At 41.8% G+C, this 19509-nt stretch overlaps 1 protein-coding gene across 18 annotated transcripts in view; it reads right to left on the bottom strand.

The window, feature by feature from the left end:
• The window catches only part of ttn.2 (titin, tandem duplicate 2), a 208919-nt gene that overhangs the window by 103132 nt on the left and 86278 nt on the right, over positions 1-19509 (bottom strand). For 10 of the 18 annotated variants that reach the window (XM_015043229.1, XM_015043233.1, XM_015043230.1 and 7 more), the window contains 21 exons: positions 13981-14046; positions 13708-13791; positions 13557-13625; positions 13231-13275; positions 10430-12076; positions 9926-9976; positions 9442-9840; positions 8419-8697; positions 7698-7967; positions 7463-7602; positions 7254-7380; positions 6213-6479; positions 5827-6093; positions 5346-5609; positions 4657-4796; positions 4367-4493; positions 3874-4140; positions 2592-2858; positions 2198-2464; positions 1670-1809; positions 1385-1511 (listed from right to left, as the gene is read on the bottom strand). In XM_015043229.1, coding sequence (XP_014898715.1) covers positions 1385-1511; positions 1670-1809; positions 2198-2464; positions 2592-2858; positions 3874-4140; positions 4367-4493; positions 4657-4796; positions 5346-5609; positions 5827-6093; positions 6213-6479; positions 7254-7380; positions 7463-7602; positions 7698-7967; positions 8419-8697; positions 9442-9840; positions 9926-9976; positions 10430-12076; positions 13231-13275; positions 13557-13625; positions 13708-13791; positions 13981-14046 — 5310 coding nt within the window. The remainder of the gene's footprint in view (positions 1-1384; positions 1512-1669; positions 1810-2197; positions 2465-2591; positions 2859-3873; positions 4141-4366; positions 4494-4656; positions 4797-5345; positions 5610-5826; positions 6094-6212; positions 6480-7253; positions 7381-7462; positions 7603-7697; positions 7968-8418; positions 8698-9441; positions 9841-9925; positions 9977-10429; positions 12077-13230; positions 13276-13556; positions 13626-13707; positions 13792-13980; positions 14047-19509) is intronic. The other 8 variants (XM_015043236.1, XM_015043238.1, XM_015043239.1 and 5 more) reach the window with 4 other exon arrangements.

Here is a 19509-nt window from a genome sequence, read left to right as displayed (position 1 = left end):
TTGGGGAGAAGACATGGTCAGTCCCTCCCCTCAAACCGGTCAACAGACTCCAAGAAATCCCCACAGAGACGCAGCAGATCCTCAGTGGCCAATCCTCATGGTGTTTGAGGTAACGGCAGGGTGCTGGGCGCGCGGAGGACGACTGAAGCCAGCCACCCTGCAACTTGGCACTGAGGCCAGGCTCATTAGCATACGCCTGGCGTCAGAGGAGCAGCGTCTCAGGAAACCAGTAAGACGCAGGGTCATGACCTCCCCCCCTGCCAACCACTGAGGACCTGAGCTTGATAAGGCATCCAGGTTCTAAAATAACTGAGGGGCCAGATTGGTTAACGGCCCACGTCTGCCAAAACCATGAGGAGAAGTCAATCTGTTCCTGTCAATCACCTGCCTGCATTTTCCTTGGAAAAGGAGAATGTGACGCTCCTGGCAGGAGTTACCCAACACTTCATTGAGGAACTATGGTTTAAGTAATTTGGTTCAGGAAGTTTAGGTAACACAGGCCAAGTGGAGCTTCAGGATGTCCATTTGGATAAACAAGCACTTTGAAGTATTTACAACAGGCTTCTTCACATGCCTGAATTAAAGCCACTAACAGCCAGTTAAAGAGAGGTTGACGGTGTTGTTGACAGCTAGCGGATGTGTTTATAGTCACTCTAGTCATCTGAAGCAACAAAGCTACCTGTAAAGACGATACAAAAACATCAGGTTTAAAAAAACACTCAGATTCCTTTGACTTAAATTTCCTGTGGCTCAGAATGAAGCCAAGATGTTTCCTGTTTGTGTCAAACAGGAAACATATTGAAACTTGTAGTGGAAACGCATGTATGGACTCAGATTTTCAAGGATCTTCATTACAATCACTTAAACATCTAACTTCTTCTGGAACCAACTTCTTCTGGAAAGCAGGAATTCGATAGAATGCATAAAATGCATGAAACTAAATCTGAAATATCTTGGTTTCATGGTGAAATAAAAGTTATGGGTATTCTTCCCTGACTTTTTTTGGTTTGTTTTGTTGCAGATGTTCATCACCAACCTCTAAACTTTATCGGTTGCATCTCTACAAGCTGCATATCATACCTGAGGAGATATTCCACCTGTGAAGTAACATAAATATTCATATCTACCAAATATCAACATTAAAAGAAGCAACTAAATGTTGGTTTTATTTCACGGGGATGGGATTTGAGGAATCTTCACCAACGTTGATTCAACTGGGATAAAATTACAGCGATAAAATCCGGCAACTCAACAAACAACATAAAGACATAACACACAACATAAGGCATCCCGATCCGGAATAAGAAGAAGCTGCTTCCCAGAACCGTCAATCAAGAGAAGCGACGCCCGTTTTTAACCAGGCGTCTGTGATTTGTTTTGTCACCTTTGACTCTGAGATGCGCTGAAGACTTTGCATTCGCTGCAGAGAAGTCAACGCTTCCAGCCATATCCATTCTGCAGCAGAAGAGTGTCAAAGTGTGTCGCGCTCCTTCCTCCTTTATCTCCACATCCTGACAACAAACACCCACAGGTCAGCGCTCATTCAAACAGGAGTGCTGACCGTGCACAACAAAACTGAAAGATGAGTTTTCATCAAAATAAAACATCAACTCTTGTTGGGGAAACGTGGATTTATTTCCCGTTAGAGGATTGGTCAGTGTTGTCTTACAGCAGACGGGTGGAGCGTCTCGCCCTTCAGTTTCCAGGTGGCATGGATGTCGTCTTCAGAAATCTGCGTTTCAAACGAGGCCGTCTCGGTCTCTGTGACCTCCACGCTGTACAGCGGGCGGACAATCTTAATGTTGCGCTCTGTGGAGGTTCAGAGACGCGTTTAGAGCAAAACCAGAGCGAGCCTCGGTCCGCGTGAGAAAACGGTTGCCATGGAGATGATGATGACAGACAGAGATATGAAGGCATGCAACCGGTCGGGGTGTTGCACCTTACGGATGGTGCAAAGAGAGACATGTTTTCACTTTTAACGAAAACATGGAGATAAAAGTGAATTATTGTGAAGAATGTTGTGAATCCTAAAGGTTATGGTTGGATCATGAGGTGTTAAAACACTCAAAGTGAAAGTTGAAGACATGAAGATGAAGAATGGAGACCGAGGTGAGCTTCAGTCCAGGTACAGGTGAGGTTTCAGTGACACTGACTCTGCAGTAATGTCGGGGTCTGGAGGGCGGCAGGCATTCATTACCTTCGATGTTCAGCTCTGCTGTGGTTTTGTCAGTGCCGCAGTCGCAGGTGTAAGCTCCCCTGTCTTTCTTCGCCGATTTCTTGATGACCAACATGCGCTTCCTGCCATCAGATTGGAAGATAATGTTCCTGGACGCAAAGATTTCGTTACCGTCTTTGAACCACTTGACCTCGGCGGCGGCCTTGCTCAACTCGCAGGACAAGATTGCCTCGTCCTTCTCGACCGCGGTGTAGTTCTGGAGTTTTACTGTAAAGTAGAGGTCGCCCTCTGCAAGCAGACACCCGTAATAAGCAGTTCAAAACAAAACTAAAACCACAGAGATGAGGTACTAATCTTGTTTACAGATGATCAACAGCCAGAATTCACATCCTGCTGAAGGAAGACTGATACTAACCAAGAACAGTTAGCATTGCCTCCGACGTCTTTCCCATTGCCTCCACCTTAATCATGGAGGTATCATCGATTGTGACCTCCTTGAAGGCCAGTGTGTGCGATCTGCCTTCCTCCGACATGTGCACCAGCTTGCTGGGGTGCAGGCGCACTTCATTTCTGTACCAAACTACTGGAATCTTGTCATGAGACAGTTCAACGCTGAACTCTGCAGTTTCTCGTTCCTTTACGGTTACGTCTTTAATCGGCTTGATAAACTCAAGGCGAATACCTGATAAAAAATTACATTTACAGGGAGGTAAATACAATGTTGTTCCAGTTGGGAAGATTGTGATTGTGAGGTTGTGTGGATGTTTGCAAATGTTTGCATAAAGCCTTTAACAAACATAACCACAGCTGTATAATTTATAGTTTCTCCATACTGTGCAGAGCATTCTGGGTAAAGGCAACCAAAACAAACACTTGTGTCTAGCATTAGTCAAAGACTAGTCCATTTTTGTTTACATTTTATTCTTCAGAGGTTTTCATGTCATTTCCTTCTGTAGTTCTTGGTGCAGGCGAGGAGGGGAACAGGTTTGTTAATTAGTTTAATAGCTTGACTCACTGCAGTGTAGAAACAAACTGCACCAGTTGAAAATGTAACAAGTGTTGCATTTTCGGTTCCGAATTGCAATGAGTCTACTGGATTATCAGGAGTGTAAACACTTTCAGATTTTGTGGCTTTCCACTCTTCTTCCAGACTATGGCACTTTGATTTTGATAAGTTTCTGAAGTTGCCTCTGGTTCTGGGGTGCCTTAATACCAGAAAATCAATAGTTGAAGACCATAACCTGGATACATCTTTGTGTGGTGGTTCTTGTAGTTCTGACTCCAGCTGCAGTAATAGGCCATAGTGTGGTCAGAACACTCCTCGATAAAAAATGTTTTTGTTTGTCTTATATAAAATTCTTCTTTTGGATCATTAGCTGTAAGCTGGCATCAAACTTAACAGGAATAAACACTTGAACTGTGTCTGTATGTAACAAATCTACTGTACTTAATATATAAATTAGTTCATGAATTGAATTAGTAAAAGAAGGGAAATTTTTTATACAGTTTTCCTGAATCTGCTATTTGAAATATTCTCTGTTGGAGTTTTTCTCAATGCAAAGTTTTCAGCCGTTGATTTTTCCTGATAATTTTTTATAATTTAAAGGCTTTTAGCAAACATTCACATCCTTCAGTGACTGGTGTCCAAATAAAACTATTCCTGTGTGATTAAGTACAGAGGCACCAACTCATTTTACCTTTAATAATCAATTTTCCAGACGTCCTCTTATCCTCAGCCTCAAACATGTATTTGGCTTCATCTTCATATTTGGCAGATTTTACGACTAGAGTGTGTCGTTTTCCGTCTACTTGGATTTCAAACTTATCGTCGTTTGACAATTCCTGAGTTCCTTTGAGCCAATGGAAGCTTTTGGGCTCTCGTGAAATTTCCAACTCAAACTTAGCCTCGTCTTTCTCGTACACATGCACATCGGCCAATGGTGTAATGAAAGAGATGGGAAGCTCTGTTGGTTCAGAGGGAAAGAGTTAACATTAAGGGAAGAGGGCTTGGATCAGGCAAGTTTACCTGAAGGTACCACAATGATGGATGGTTGGTCCTTTATGCAGTGTAATAGCATTTACCCCAAACTGTAAATCACTATTACATCTGTGTTATCTTACAGCTGTCGAAAAAGCAGGAAGACAAGCTTCAGCTTTTATTTTTTGACAGTTTTGGAAGAGGAAGCTCACCCTTCACTTTCAGGTTAGCAGAACACTTGGCGTTGGCGGCGGTGAACACAAGCTCCCCTGTTTGGGGCAGTTTGCAGTTGTACAAAACCAGAGTGTGTTTGGCGCCATCTTCCACAATCTCAATGTCCTGCAAGCGGCCAACAAACTTCAGTATTTTACCAAAAACACAAGCAATCGATGAAGAGTGATTAGGATGGGGGGAAGCTGATGGAGGAGCTAGCAATCCCTCGATTAAACATGTCAACTAAAATAGAATCACATGAAGGTCAGAGAGGATTAATGGGACGTACAGCAGATGGACTGAGGACTTCTCCGTTTAGCCTCCACTGGCCGTGAACGTCGTCCTCACTGAGTTCGACTTCGAATCGAACCGTCTCTCCTTCTGAGACCTCGGCACCATACATGGGCCGAACCACCTTGATGTGCCGAGCTGGCGTTCAAGAAAGGGGACACATTTCTCTCATTGGAGACATTCAACATTTCAACACAAAGACAACATTGACTGACACAGATATGGAGACGGTAGATGACAGTAGACAGACAGTGGTGTTATTTGTTGGAAGTGTAAAAGGGAATTCGGGGTTAAGGCCAAACTCTTTGGATCATAAAGAACCAAACGGGGCTTTGAACAAACCCACCCATTTGGTTTTCTATGGAACTGGCCAACAGGGAATGAAGATCAATAAAAGAGTTTTTTAATAAAGAAGTGATGGTTTGTTAGAGTAGTTGTGTGCAACAGAATCTAGAAAGAAGACAAGAGTGCTTCTGCTTCAAAAGAGGCAATATCCAAGTTTTTAAAAGACCAGAATCACTTGGTGAAGCTAGAAGCTTTACTCTTGGAGAGCACAAAAATGACAGAGTAGTAACTCAAAAAATTATGACAAAAAAGATGCTTTGAGGTGGGGTTAGAAGATGGTGCAAGTAAAGGTGATGAGGATCCATGGAGATGAAGGTGGCTCAACACAGGTGAGTCAGTTACCTTCGATGTGAAGCTCGGCTGTCGTTTTGTCTGTCCCACAGTCACATACATACTGTCCCTTGTCTTTGTCACCAACTTTCTTGATGATTAGAGTTCTCCGCTTCCCCTCAGCCTTGATGGCCACCATCTTTGAGGCCTTGATCTCGGCCTCGTTGTGGTACCACATGACATCGACGTCTTTGCTGAGCTCGCAATCTAGAACCACTTCGTCTTTCTCGACTGCAGTATAGTCCTGCAGCTTAATCGTGAAGTAGGGATCTCCCTCTGGAACGGGGAGATTTATGATGACTCTTCGAACCGAATGTACGACAAATAATGCATGCAGCACAAGATAACTCAACAAAGACAGATGGAAGGAACAGACAGAAAACACAGTCCAACAATTTCTTAGAACAGACAGACAGAATGAGGCATTTTTAGGACCTCAACAGACATAAACATGGAGAAACTTTGCAAAGAATTGGAGAGTGAATGTGGATACCTATAACTGTCAAGTTGGCCATGGAAGGAATTCCTTTGGCCTCGGCCTTAATTTGACAGATATCGTCTAGAGTCACATCCTTAATTTCTAGTATGTGCTTCTTTCCGTCCGTGTGAGTGACGACGGTTCTGCTCGGATGGATTTTAACGTCGTTCTTGTACCAGGTGACAGGAATGTTCTCATGAGAGAGCTCCAGCTCAAAGCGAGCTGTACTGCCCTCCTTTACGGTTTGATCCTTCAGTGGTGAGACAAATCTGAGCCTGATACCTACAATCATATTAATAAAACATGTTCATACAGGAGGAGGGAACCCACTCAGTGAGTTAAGTCAAAATGGCTAATCTCTGTGCCATTTTGACACTTGGTGATGGAAAGCTGGCACTTACCCTCGACGGTGAGTCTAGCTGTGGAAGTTTTGCCCAAAACCTCAATCGTATATTCATCCTCGTCATCAAACTCGCAGCAGTTGATGACCAGCATGTGTTTCTTCCCATCATCGATGATGTCGTACTTTTGGTCTGGGGTGATGATGTCAGCCCCTTTATACCACATGACCTTGGCGACATCCTTGGTGATGGTGCATTCAAACTTAGCCTGTTTCTTTTCTGGCACAGAAACGTCCTTCAGCGGGACAACAAAGTCCATCTCGATTTCTGGTTGGGGTGGGGTTGACACAGGGCACAACACATCAACAACACAACAGAACAACACAAAAACACAACAGTCAACAGCCAGAGCCCTGTTTACACTGTCATCTATGTTCTGAGTGATCCTGGTTGAATCTGGAGAAAGCTTGTTAGAGATTTCTTCTGGTGTTCTTCAGGACTCTACTCCTCTTCCAGCTCTTTGGTAAGTGTTAAAAAAACAATTGGTGGTCTTCAAGGACTGCAGATGTAGAGTATAAACGGTGTCATCATGGGACTTCGTAGTCACTGGATTCAAGTATCCAACCTCTTGTTCAGTTGGCATGAAATGTTGATGATGATGGCACATCTTTGTTTTCTTCCAGAAAGCTTCGCTTCTGCTCTGCAAACTCCAACTCAAAGATCTTCTAAATGCTGTTATATTAGCTAAATATAAGGAAACTATAAACTATAGACAGGGCTCTGCTGAAAAGAATACATACAAAACACATGACTGAAAGACATTGACATAATAATGAACAGATCTACATACAGCTTTATATTTTCTATAGATAGGACAGACAAAACAACAGGAAAAAGCTATTCACCCCACAAAACGAGCATTGGAGTTCCTTCTCATCTTACCTGGCTCATTCGTCCTTTTGAATAAAGGTCTAAGGTCTGCTCTGGTATGCCTTTCAGCTTTGTTTGATTCCTCGCAGACCTTACACCTTTATTTTCACAGCTAAATTCCAAGAATCAGGGTCCATTGGGGTTTTGTGGGGGACCAGGAACGCCTCTTACCTTTGACATTTAGCATTGCGGTTGTGATGGCGTTCAGGGCCTGGTATGACACTTCCCCGGCCTGATCCAACTGGCAGTTTTTCAGTGTGAGCCTACGAACCGTACCCTCCATTTGGATGTCACACGTCTGATGATTACATTGTACTACTATTAAAAGAACAGTCAACACTGACATACAGTATGTACAACTTTATGAGAAAAAGTCATACCGGAGATCTGGTCAAAACCTCTCCTTTGAGTTTCCATTCTCCTGGAATATCATCCTCAGATATTTCTGTTTCAAATGCAGCATCTTCCTTTTCTACCACCTCTATACTGGCCAAAGGCCTCAGGATCTCAGCTTCACGCTCTGGAAACAGGTATTTACTGCTTGTAAATATGTAACACCGTCAATACTAACCTGTAGAAACTCTTTCAGGGGATAGCAGTTGAAAGAAATACAACCTCCTAGCGTTAGCTTGGCGGTATAGATGCGTCCTTCCACCTCCATGGCATATTCTGCTACATCGTCCGGCTGGCAGTTCTTAATGGTCAGCGTCAGCTCCTTTCCATCCTTCGTGATCTCAACCTTGTCTGATGGAGTGAGCTCATTCTCTCCTTTGACCCACTTCCAGTTGGGAGTGTCTCTGAAGAGCTCACACTTAAACGTGGCATTGGCCTTTGGTTTCACATGCTGGTCTCTAAGTGGTTTTACTATCCAGTCTTTAATAATCTCTGTTGGAGTCAAATATCTCTTAGTCAGAGATTGGCATTCTATTCACAATGTGATTAATTTGGCGAGAGTTGGCAGAGAAACCAAAAATAAACCTAGTCTGAAGTTAATTTATAAAATTTTTCAAAGTTGGATTCTACACGATTCCTGCTTTGTCCTTGCCCTGGCCCAACCTTCACATTTTTCATTCATGCTAGTAAGGTATGCACCCTTTTTCCTTTGGGGATCAAGGAATAATGGTCATGTAGCCATCCAAAAGACCCTTTACAGCCCAGCTGAAGGGAAAGACGATGGCTACTTCTTGTTCCCCCTATAAAAGGATTCCATACCTCTGAAAAATGGAGGGTAAAGGTCACGGAGGAATAGGGATTAGTCCTAACATTGGCTGACATGGTCACCTAACTTCCAGTTCTGTTTTAATATATGCATATTTGACACCTCCCTTTGTCTTACCGAGCACTTTGACGTTTGTGGTGGTCACGACGTCCTCCTGTCCTGACACTTCACAGGTGTAGGTACCAGCATCTTCTGGCGTGGAGCCTTGGATGGTCACGGCGTGCTGCAATCCAATGATGTTGATTTGAATCTTGCCCTCCTTTTTCTTGAGGACTTCACCATTCTTCTTCCAGACCACGTCCCTCTCTTTGCTTAGCTCGCAGGATATGTAGATGGGCTGGCCCAGGATGGCCGAGTTCTCCGGTTCCAACTCCTTGATCCATTTTACAGGAAGCTCTGCGAGAATACAGAAAGGCGGTCATATCCAGAATGTTCTCAGAGGCCTGGTTGTGAGTGAATGTATGAAGGGCACAACTATTATACTGAAGTAGGGCTGGAAGATATGACTGAAAAACGCATCAGAGTTTCATATTGACCAATATCATTACTTTCCAATTTGTTTTTGTTTTAAATATCTAAATATTGCCAAACTCACAAGAAAGTGGTGGGGCCTTCCCTGTTTTATCCACAGTTTTCACTCCCCGCTGTTGTTTTTTATTTTTAAGCATTTATGAAGAATGGTGGAGAAACATTAAAACTGCTGCAGTGCAGGTTACTTAACAGGTTGTTGCTAGGTAACCACAAGTTAATCAACAGGTTGTTGCTAGGTAACCACAAGTTAATAAACAGGTTGTTGCTTGGTAACCAAAGAAAGAGTGAGTCATTTATTTCATGTCACCAAGCTTACTTAGCTAGCCTTGATCGTTTGATTAGCTAAAGCCTTTCCTCTGTCTAAATCCCCCAGAATGCTATGCAGTTGTAAATTGGGGTTTAGTGAAGTTGTTGAAAATGCTATCGGATATATTATCTACTGATACTGATCAAGTGTCTATCACTATACGTATTGTTTTTGATTTATTGTCCAGAATTATCCTGAAGGTTCTAGTTACGTTTCCCTCTGAAGTCTAGAAGGCCAAATAAAAAGACACATGAAGTATCTGAAACAGTGTTGGTATGATTAACCAAATGCAGCTGGGTTACCTTCAACTATGAGCTTGGCAGTGCAGGAAATCTCCTTTCCAGCATTCTTGGCCACGCAGGTGTATTCTCCAGTGTCGGACAGCTGGACATCAATGATGTGCAGCTTCCGATCTTTGCCGTCAGAGATGAACTTGTGCTTGGGACTCTCACGCAGGTTGCCGCCATCTTTCATCCAGGAGGTGACGGCCGTAGAGGGAGAAACCTCACACTCAAACACGGCCGATGAGCCGATGGACTCGGCCTCCTTGAGGACAATATTTTCAAGCTTCTTGATGAACTTCAGGGGAACAGCTTTGAGTTTGAAACCTGCAAAAGGTTCCTCTGGTGGTGTGGGGCCGCCTCTGCCACCAGGCTTCATGCCCCGACCTCTGCCCTCTCCGGGCGATGGCGTCTGCTTGGCTGAAAGAAGATATTAACATACAGACATGAGTCTAAACAATGATATTTTTGAGTACTGGTGTGGACATTAAGAAAGCACACTTACGTTTTAGCCCTCTGCCTCTGCCTCTTCCTGCTTCCTCTGCCGGCTGCCCCTCTGTTTAGAAACAACTACCATTAATCTTCTGCTTCACAATAAAACAGTTTATTGTTTTTTATGAACAAGCAAATGGACGGCCATATGCAATGTTGTTTATGTCAGGAATTGAATGAAGGGAGACAAGCAGAATAATGAATTATGTATTATATTTTCACAATGACACAATTTTCACACCATTAGGAGATGACATGAACGTAAAGATGGCGTTATGATGGGATGAACACATGTTGGGCAGATGAGAATGGAATGGCAGACAAACGCAGATGACTTAACAAGACCGTCTGGAAGAGATGGATGTGATGGACACAAACATGTAAAAAACACAACAAAATGATCCGCAGGAGGGATTTAGATGGAAAGCATGGTGGGAATGAATGGAGATTATTGAAGGCATGAATGGAGGATTTTTCTTGGTCGCCACCCAACACGTTGGGGTTGCCACCTTCTCACCTCTCTGGGTTACCCCAGGAACCTCCAAGGCACCTTCTTCTCCTTCACCTTCCCAGTCCTCTGAGCCATAGCTGTCCCGTGGAACCAGCTCCCAGCCCCAGGCTTCCTCTTCCTCCAGCTCAGCCTCTTCCTCTGCCTCCTCTTCAAACACCTCCTCCTCTGGCTGAGTGGCGACCTTCTTTATTTGCACAGCCCCGGGAGAGATCTCCTTCACTGCGGGAACTTTCTTTTTGCCAGGCTCTGCTGGTTTGACAGCCTTCGCCTCTTCTGGTGATGGTTTCTTTGGAACCTTTTTAAGAGTTGCAGCTTCAACAGAGTCTTTGGGTGAAACGCTTTTTGGCTCTTTTTTAAGTTTGTCAATGCTTGGCCTCCTCTCAGCTGGAGCTGCTTCTGCCTCCTTGAGTTTTTCAACTTTAGGAGAAGGAGTCTTTTTCAACTCTGCCTTTTTGAGCTGCTCCACTGGCTTCAGTGCTACGTCTTCCTTCTCCTCTTTAGCCTTGGGTATAACTCCTTTCTTTGGCTCCAAAGCCTTAGGTTTGACCTCCTCTGGAGTCTTCTCAGGCTTCTTGTCAGGCTTCTTGTCAGGTGTCTTCTCTGTTGGAGCTGTGTCTACCTCCTCCTTTGGCTTCTCCGGCTTTTTCTCAGGAGCTTCAGGGACGTCAGGTTTCTTGGGCTTAGCCTCTGGCTCTTTTGCCTTTGGTTTTTCATCAGGACTGGTGCGACGGCGCTGCAGGTCATCAGATGGTTTCCTGTCTTTCTCCTCTGGGGGTTTCTTCTTAGGCTCCTCAGCTTCTTTGGAAGGTTTGGAGAAGGGCTTCAGTTTGACGCTTTCCACTTCCTGTTCTGTTGTTGGGATTTTCTTCCCTTTAGTTGGTGCTTTGACCTCCTCTGGCTCTTTCTCTGGAGTTTTCTTTTTATCTGCTGGCTTTGGTACCTTAGTTGGAGGCTCCTTTACCTCAGGGAGTGCCTCCGCAGGTTTCTTTGCTGGCTCTTTGGGTTCCACCTCTCGCGGGATCCTTTCTCCCTTCTGGAAAGGCACACTATCTCTCTCTGGCCTCTCCTTCTTATCTTTCTCTGGCTCTTCTAAAGGTTCAACAGGCTTCTCAAAAGGTTTGAGCTTGACTACTTCTGGTTCAGCTTCAGATAAGGGCAACTTTTTCACTTTTTTTGGTGCTGCACTGGGAGGAGCAGGTTCCTCTTCTTTTGGCGCTTTTGGGGTTTTCTTAAGAGATATCTTGTCTTCTGGTTTCTCATCTTTAGGGGTGGGCTTCTGGCGGGTCCAAGCGTCTTTTTGAGTTTCTTTTTCTTCCTCCTCTTTAGGCTTGATAACATCTGGCTTTTTCACCACATCAGGTTTCTCTTTGGGTTTCCTTTCTTCAACAGTCCGTCTGGTGACAACAGACATCTCAAAAGACTCTTCTTCATGCACCATTTCCTCGGCATGGAAAACGGTGGTCTTGGTGACTTTCTGAGGTTTTCGTTCCTCTTCAGATTCTGTCAGTGGAACCGATGGGACCTTCTTAAACGTGACGACCTCTTGCTCCTCTTCTACTTCCCTCATGACTCTGGTTGCTTTCTTCAAGGTGGGAATCTCAAACGTCCCGTCCTCTGTGACTTGAATTTTACCCTTTTTGTGCTGAACAGTTTCTGAGGCAGTAAAGGTCTGACATTACTGAATGACACAGGACTGACATCACAGTTCTTGCAACACAGAACACACATATAACGTTATAGAAAATGTTCAACAAATATGCTAAACACAGAGATATAAGAAGAGGAATAATATTTCACATTTTGTCACGTTACAACCACAAATCCCAAAGTATTTCAACAAAAATCCAACGTCATATTAAACACTGGTGGATTCACTGGGCCATGTTCAGGATTTTATTTTAGAGTATCAGAGTAAAGGGGACTGAAAGCAACTGCACACTTCTTGTTTTTGTAAAATCCTTAAAAAGCCAATGAATCCACTAAAGTTGGTGGTTGTGAAGTGATAAATTGTGAAAAAAAGTCAGGTAACATCAATACTTTTTGCAAGGCACTGCAGGGTAACTTAAACTAATTAAGACACTGAGAAAATGTAAAGTAAAACTGCACAGATCTAATTTTCTTTTATATTTGTGAAAACTTTCTTGGCCGTATTCATTATAGTGCGTATTTGGTGTTTGCTAACTTTGCACATCCGTCTAACTCACAATGCCGTCATCAAAACAGATTTCCACTTCAAATTGGACTGGCCAGCTAATAATGTCTCCCATATTTAAACTTCATATTATACATTTAGAGCAGAAACTTCCCATGATTACATAAACCATGATTTAAGTTTTACCTTCTCCTGGTAGCTGAAAATGATTATAGTGTAAAAGAAAGTTGTAAGGTAGCTTTACATTAAAACATAACGCTCTGATGTAAACCTGAATTTGAACTTGTTTCTTCTCTTATTCAGAAGCAAGAAAATGCAATCTGATGCAAAAATAGAGCAAATTGCTCATTTGTCTTGTACTTTAAGGGCCTGAATGTGCTAGCATATCACACATGCTATTTGCCTTGTGAGTAATAAGCTGCAACATAACAGAAAATGGAGCTGATGGTGCAATGAATCAGGGTCCATTTTCTTAAAAGTCGAATATCTGATTAGTTGAGATGCTTATTTCTCAAGTTAATGCCAAGTAATTTCTGTATTGAGCAAAACAAAGCAGCAATTAGTGATGGTTTGCTTTGGCGCCCAACATTGTGTTCAGGAGTAGATTTTCTGCCATCTGCTGGTTGTTTTGAGGTACAGTGAGAAATGGTCTTACCTTTCTGGACTCCTCCAGGTGTCTGGACCGGTCCTTTGGTTTCATCTAATACAGAAGGATAGGGAAGAAACTCATTAGGTTTTGGTTATTAATAACAATGTGACTCGTTTTCCTTGAAGACTGTAAGAAACATTTAATTATCGCACAGTAGAGGTGAAGAATTAAGAAGATGTTTAAAAAATTGCATGCTTTTGTTGCACTAAAGAGGAAAAGGTCAACATGACCCATATTAGTAAAGACATGAACATCTGGTGATGAAATAAGAGGTTTTAAAAGATGGATTTAACTGAGAAGATAAAGAGGACGGTTCTCTGGAGGTCCTCTACCTTTCAGAGCTGGCTTTTCTTCTGGAACCACCTTAGTCGGTTCTTCAGCCTTCACAACAGGCTTGACCACTTTCAAGAGCAACATTAGATTAATCAGATGTTTGGCAAACTAGCACCCAAACATTCCTTCAACCGTTTTCTGTCTGAATACCTGGTTTTGTTTCCTCTGGTGGAGGGATTTTCTTTTGAGTAACTTCAGGTCTTTTGGGGGCTTCTCCAACTTTTGGTTTGATTTCTTCAGGTACAAAGAAAAGATGAAAATTTGCACAAACGTCTTAAGAACATGTTAATCTGAACTCAGAGAAGTTTAAACCCAAGAGATCATTTTCTGACCTCGATGTTCAGGATAAAGTTTCAAAGATTCGCTTTTTTCCAAGAGCGCATTCTGTCATGAATGCTTTTAAAACCAAAGAAAGTTGAATACCTTCTGGAGGAGGAGCTGGCTTCACTTCTTTGGGTTCTGGAGGCAACTCCTTCTCCTTCACAACAACTTAAAAGATAAATAAGACAACAATCAGACAAACATTCAGACAGAGGTAAGAACTGAAGCACGGCAAAGAAAAACCAGCCTTTAGGCAGCTGGAAGACCAAACAGCCTCACCACACCGGTTCAGACACACACTGGATAGAAGAGTTAGAGAAACGGCAAGGGGGAAAATCCAACGCAACCCAGCTGCGTTTCCATTACAAACGTGTGCAAAACTCTGTTGATATTCTGCTGATGGTGAAAAAACACAATTTTTAAATTGTGGTGCTTCCATTAAGTAAAATACAATTAAAATCACACATGAATAAGTTTGCTCACACAATATTTAATTAAAAAACTTGCAGAGCCATCATCCTCCTACCTGTCGTTTTCTTTGTCTTTTCCCTAAGTAGTAATATCCGGTTGTTCATCACATGACTGGTGTGACTCGAAAAAATGTTTCCATTGCAGTTTTACAAAATACACTAATCTCTTTAAAGGATAAAAACACCTCATCCTAGCACAAAAAGTTTATAGAAAAACATGAGTTTTTTCAAAAGTGGCATGTTTCCATTAAGCAAATTTATTTTTGTAATTCCAATTGCGCAATTAAATGGTTAGTAGTAAATTTCCATTGGTCTCATAATTGCGCAAAGTGTAAATATGATAATGAATGTTAATAACAGAAACACACAATTTACAGAAAAAAATAAAAAATTTTTAGTCAAAAGTTTCTGTGCTAGAATAAATTAGGTTTTTGGTTTTATTGAAATTAGTGTATTTCACAAAACTGCAATAGAAACATTTTTTTTGCATCACACAAGACATGTGATTATCTACTGGATGATAATACTGGAAGAAAAGACAACATTATGATGATGTCACTGCTATTTTTTTAAATTTTTTAAAGACTTATGTGAACAAACTTATTCATGTGATTTTAACTGTGTTCCTCATTTAATGGAATTACCACAATTGTGAAACTGCGTTTTTTTCAACATAAGCAGAATATCAAGAACGTTTTGGACACATTTGTAATGGAAACGCAGCAGACAAGTGAAGACAGATTGTGCTTGAACATAATGGGTGACATGACATGGAGGTCCTTCTGGACGGTGATATGGATGTGGAGAATCCCCACAGGAAGTGATGTCGGGTGCTCAGATCAGAAACTTGTGCTCAGTGACAGTTTCCCTCCTCTGTACCTCTGGACGTTTCTTGAAGAAAGAGATTTTCTTTCTCTTCTGGCTCTGCAGTCAGACCCTTCGTTTCTGTGACGGACTGCACTCCTTGGCGTTCTGCCTCGGTTCTGGTTTCGTGTGTTTTTGGAAGCATGGAGTGGATATGTGGTGTGGTTCTGGTGTGTTCTGATGGGTAGCCAGTGGTGCTGACTTTGGGTTTATCTGTTACTGAGGGCTCAAAGCCAGGCCGACCTTGGGTTAGTTCTCTCTCTGCCTGTTTGTCTTTACGTCGAACACCAGCAGACATGTTGGGTTCAATTGGTTGCTCTGACGTCTTTGAATCTCTAAGATATTCTCTTCTTCCTTCAGTTGTGTCCGATTCCTTAGACGTCACATCGGGTGTAGACGTCAGAGAGACTTTTTTCCCTCCACCAATAGTTGCTGCCTTTTCTTTCTCTGGAACCGTCTTTGCCTGAACTGTAGCATCAGATTTATCTCCTCTATATGCAGTAATTTGTGAAGGAAGGTCTGTAGGACTGATTAGTTCATGTTGACTTTGCAAAGTTTTTGCTTCAACAAATAATTTTCTTTCTGTTTCGAGCTTTAGTTCCCTAACATTCACGTCAATCTCTTCAGGCTGATCTAACGCATGTATTTGATCTTTTGTGGATCTTTCTATTAGAACAGAAACATCACCTGACATGTAAACAGTTTCTCCTGGTCTAACGTCTTTTACTTGAGAATCAGGGGACATATATGCCTGTGTGGTATCTAGCATCTCCTGTGTGAGTGCATGCATTGATTTTTCATACGCCACATCCATAACTGGCGTCTCTGAAACTTTTTGTTTTGCTTCCTGCTGCTCCATCATTGCAGTCTGGGAAATGTCATGAAAATAACCTCTAACTGTTTCCGTTTTAGACGTAAAGCTTTCAATTGGTGACTTTTCTCTACGTTTCACCCTCTGTTGTGTTTTATCTTTGTCTTTAGCTTTGTCTGTTGTCAGGTTTTTCACCTCTACCTCATCTGGACTGACTGAGTCAAACATTTTCTCTGTTACCACTTCAACATTTGCCTCCAGGTTATCAGGAGCTGTAGCTCTTTGTAAATGGTCTGATTTAAAGTCACCAACATCGGTGATGAGATGTTTTTCAGACGGTATTTCCATCAAAGTTGCAGCTGCGACTGCTTTCTGCTGCTGTTTTGTTTCTGGAAAAAGCTGGCTAATTTCTCCATGTTCTTGTTTTACTCTTACCGTCCTGGAAAGTTCTCCATCTTTTGTTTCGGTCATGCGTTTGGGAGGAAATGAAGCTGGTTTGTCAAGGATGTTAACTTTTTCAAGAGGAACTTCCTTGGCTTTTGGTTCTGATCTAACTTGAGACTTTAATTGATCTTGCTCTACTCTTGTAGGCAGCTTGTCTGCTCCATCTTCTACCTTTATTTGTTTAGTCTTCTTTAGAGACGAGGCTTTATTGTCATCTACGGCTATACCAGATGTTTTGAATGCCACCTCCATCACAGGAGCCACAGAAAGTTTCATTAATGTTTTTGGTGTTTCAGCTTCTTCAGCTGGAGTAAAACATCCATATTCCTGTTTGAAAACAGTTGCCTTGGACTCTTTATCTTGAAATTTTGTATCTTTTGCTTTCAGAGATTTGGATTTCTTTCTTGCAACATCTTGTATAATTTCTGTTTGGTCCAACTTCTCCTCTTCAGTTGCTCCTTGTGAAATCTGGTTGGATTCTTCTGTTTTCTGTCCTTTTCTTGCAGCTTCAGTTTCTGTGTTTGAGGTTTTCATCTCCTCAGCTGGACGACTTGTGGTGGTTTTCTCCACTTCAGTAATTTCTCTTAGATATTTCTCTATTGAAATATTTCCCAGAACTTCAGTTTTCTCTGGTTTATTAAAGATCTTTAAGTCTCTGACCCTATCATCGGTATTTTCTGGTCTCTGTTGTGTTTCAGTTTCTTTCTGTCCACCAGGAACCTCTGGTGTCTTTCTCTGTACTTTCTCCAGTTCTTCTTGTGTTGGTTTAAAACCCTCTAACTCATCAACTATTGCATCCGTCTTTTGTAACTTCTTGGTCGTCAGGGCTTCCTCTGTTGATGTGCTCCCTTCAGCTACCTTTGGGTCTACCTGAGCCTCTTTCCTAACTGAAGTTTCTTCTACATCAGCTGGAACATCAGCCTCATCTAAGACTTTTACTTTAAATTGTTGTTTTGTAGATTTTCCTCTTCTGTCAGTTTTAGTTTTGTCTTTATCTCTGACTAACCTTGGTTGAAAGTTTTGGTCTGTTCCCTCTACAGTTTGGTCCATTTCCTTCATTTCCTTTGGAAAACCCTCAGCTTCACCTGTTGCAAACCCACCTCCTTGGATTTCTGACAGATTTTCTGCAGATCGTTCTTGCTTCATGGCTCCAGGTAAAGGTTTGTCAGTTCTGTCATTGACAGACGTAAGGCTGGCTTTATCCAAATGGCAGATGGTTTTTGACAGGATTTGCTTGTCTTCAGTTATGAACTCAGATGTTGACTCTTCTGGAGAAACTTTCAAAGTTCTCCCTTTAACTCCACTGGTTTTTATCTGGTCTTGTTCACTGATCGACCCCTGAGGCTTGATGATTCTCTCTTTGGGTAACATATCATCATCTGTTGGTTGATAAACTTGTTCTTTATCTTTGTCAAGTACATCACCTTTAATCATTTTTCTGCTTTTATCCATTACAAGTGAAACTTCTTCATCTGAAATATCAATTGTTTGGGGAAACTTTTGTTTTTTATTCTCTAAGGAAATAAAAACCTTTGGAGAACCTAAATCTTTGGTTTCACCAGATGCTGACTCAGTTTCTTTGATATTTGATAGTTTAGGTGTTTCTTCACCACCAATCATCGTTTTGTCTTCACTGACTGTTTGTTTTGTGGTTTTGTCCACAGCTGATGCTGGTTTTAATGGGATTTGTTTGTCCAAAGCATCTGTAGGTTTTACAAACTTGGATAAAACTGATTCCTCTGGAGAAACATCTGCCTGTTTCACTTCCTCAATGACTGAAAACTCTGATTGTATCATTTCTGGTAGTTTCTCGGTTTCTTCAACAGTGTCTTCTGTGTTTATTTGTGAAACTTTTCTTTCCATTTGTTCCTGTGTTGCTTGCTTCTCTTTAATGGCAGAAACTTTCAACATTTTATCTGTAACTTTACTGATGTTTATCTGGTCTTGTCCGATGATCGACCCCTGAGCTTTGCTCATTCTCTCTGTAGTCAACATTTTTTCAGATGCTGGCTGTTCTTTTTGCTCATCATCTTTTGTTGTTTTCTTAGTTTTAACTGGTTTTGATGGACTTTCTTTCTGTAAAACATCTGCAGTTTTCTCAAACTTTATAAAATTTTCTTCCTTTGGAGGAAAATCTGCTTCACTGATTTCTTGGTCATCAGTTAAAAACTCAGTTTTTGAGACCACTTTGTTTTGTTCATCTATGTCAGCCATTTTGTCTTTGATTGGCAGCCCTTCCTTTGTTAAAACTGTTTTTATTGGTAGTTGATTATCCACAGCGTCTTTAGTTTTCATTAGTTTTTGTCTTTTCTCTTTAGATGATCTTGAATCCTTCAGATCACCGTCTATTTGACCAGATTGCTCATAAACTGCCAGTAATTCAATTTCTTCTAAACTTTCCTCTCTTACTTTTTCTTCTTCCTGCACACTTTTATTCTCTTTAGGAGAAACTTTAAGAGTTTTATCTTTAACTGTACTAATGGTGACCTGATCTAGTTCAGTAACAGGTTGAGTTTCTGTACATTCGTCAGCTGGATGCGGCGATTTCTTGTCGATAAATCTCTGAACTGTTTCAGGTTTTCCATCTTTTCTAAGCGACTCTGCTTCAGTCTCATCCTCCAGTGCGAAGCTTTCTGATGGGATCTTTCTGCCGGAAGCTTCTTTAGTTTTAGCAAACCTCTGTCTTCTCATCTTGGTGGATATTGATGTTTTCTGAGGAACTTCCTCAGGAACTGGGAACTCCTTGTCTGGGACTATGTGCTGCTTTTCAGAAACTGTGACTTCACTCAAAGTTTCTTTGTCTTGAAGTGAAGTGTCATCTCCACCTAATGTCTGCAGTTTTGGTTTCTCTGCAGCTTCTTTCTTTAAACTCCTGGTACTAATGTTAGCCAGTTTTGATGAAACGGATGAAACGTTTGTTTCAATGACCTCGTGTGAATCAGTTTCATGAATTGTTGAGTCTAGATCTTTCTGAGGAGTTTGTTCTGATGTATGCTCTTCTATCATTACAGATATTTTTGGTTTGTCTTTAAATTTATGGTT

This window comes from Poecilia latipinna, unplaced genomic scaffold (genome assembly GCF_001443285.1).
Source record: "Poecilia latipinna isolate Pla-1442-1.1 unplaced genomic scaffold, P_latipinna-1.0 Scaffold622, whole genome shotgun sequence".
NCBI classification, from domain to species: Eukaryota; Metazoa; Chordata; class Actinopteri; order Cyprinodontiformes; family Poeciliidae; genus Poecilia; species Poecilia latipinna.
Note: the sequence above shows the minus strand (reverse complement) of the source record. Positions and strands in the feature narration are given on the sequence as shown.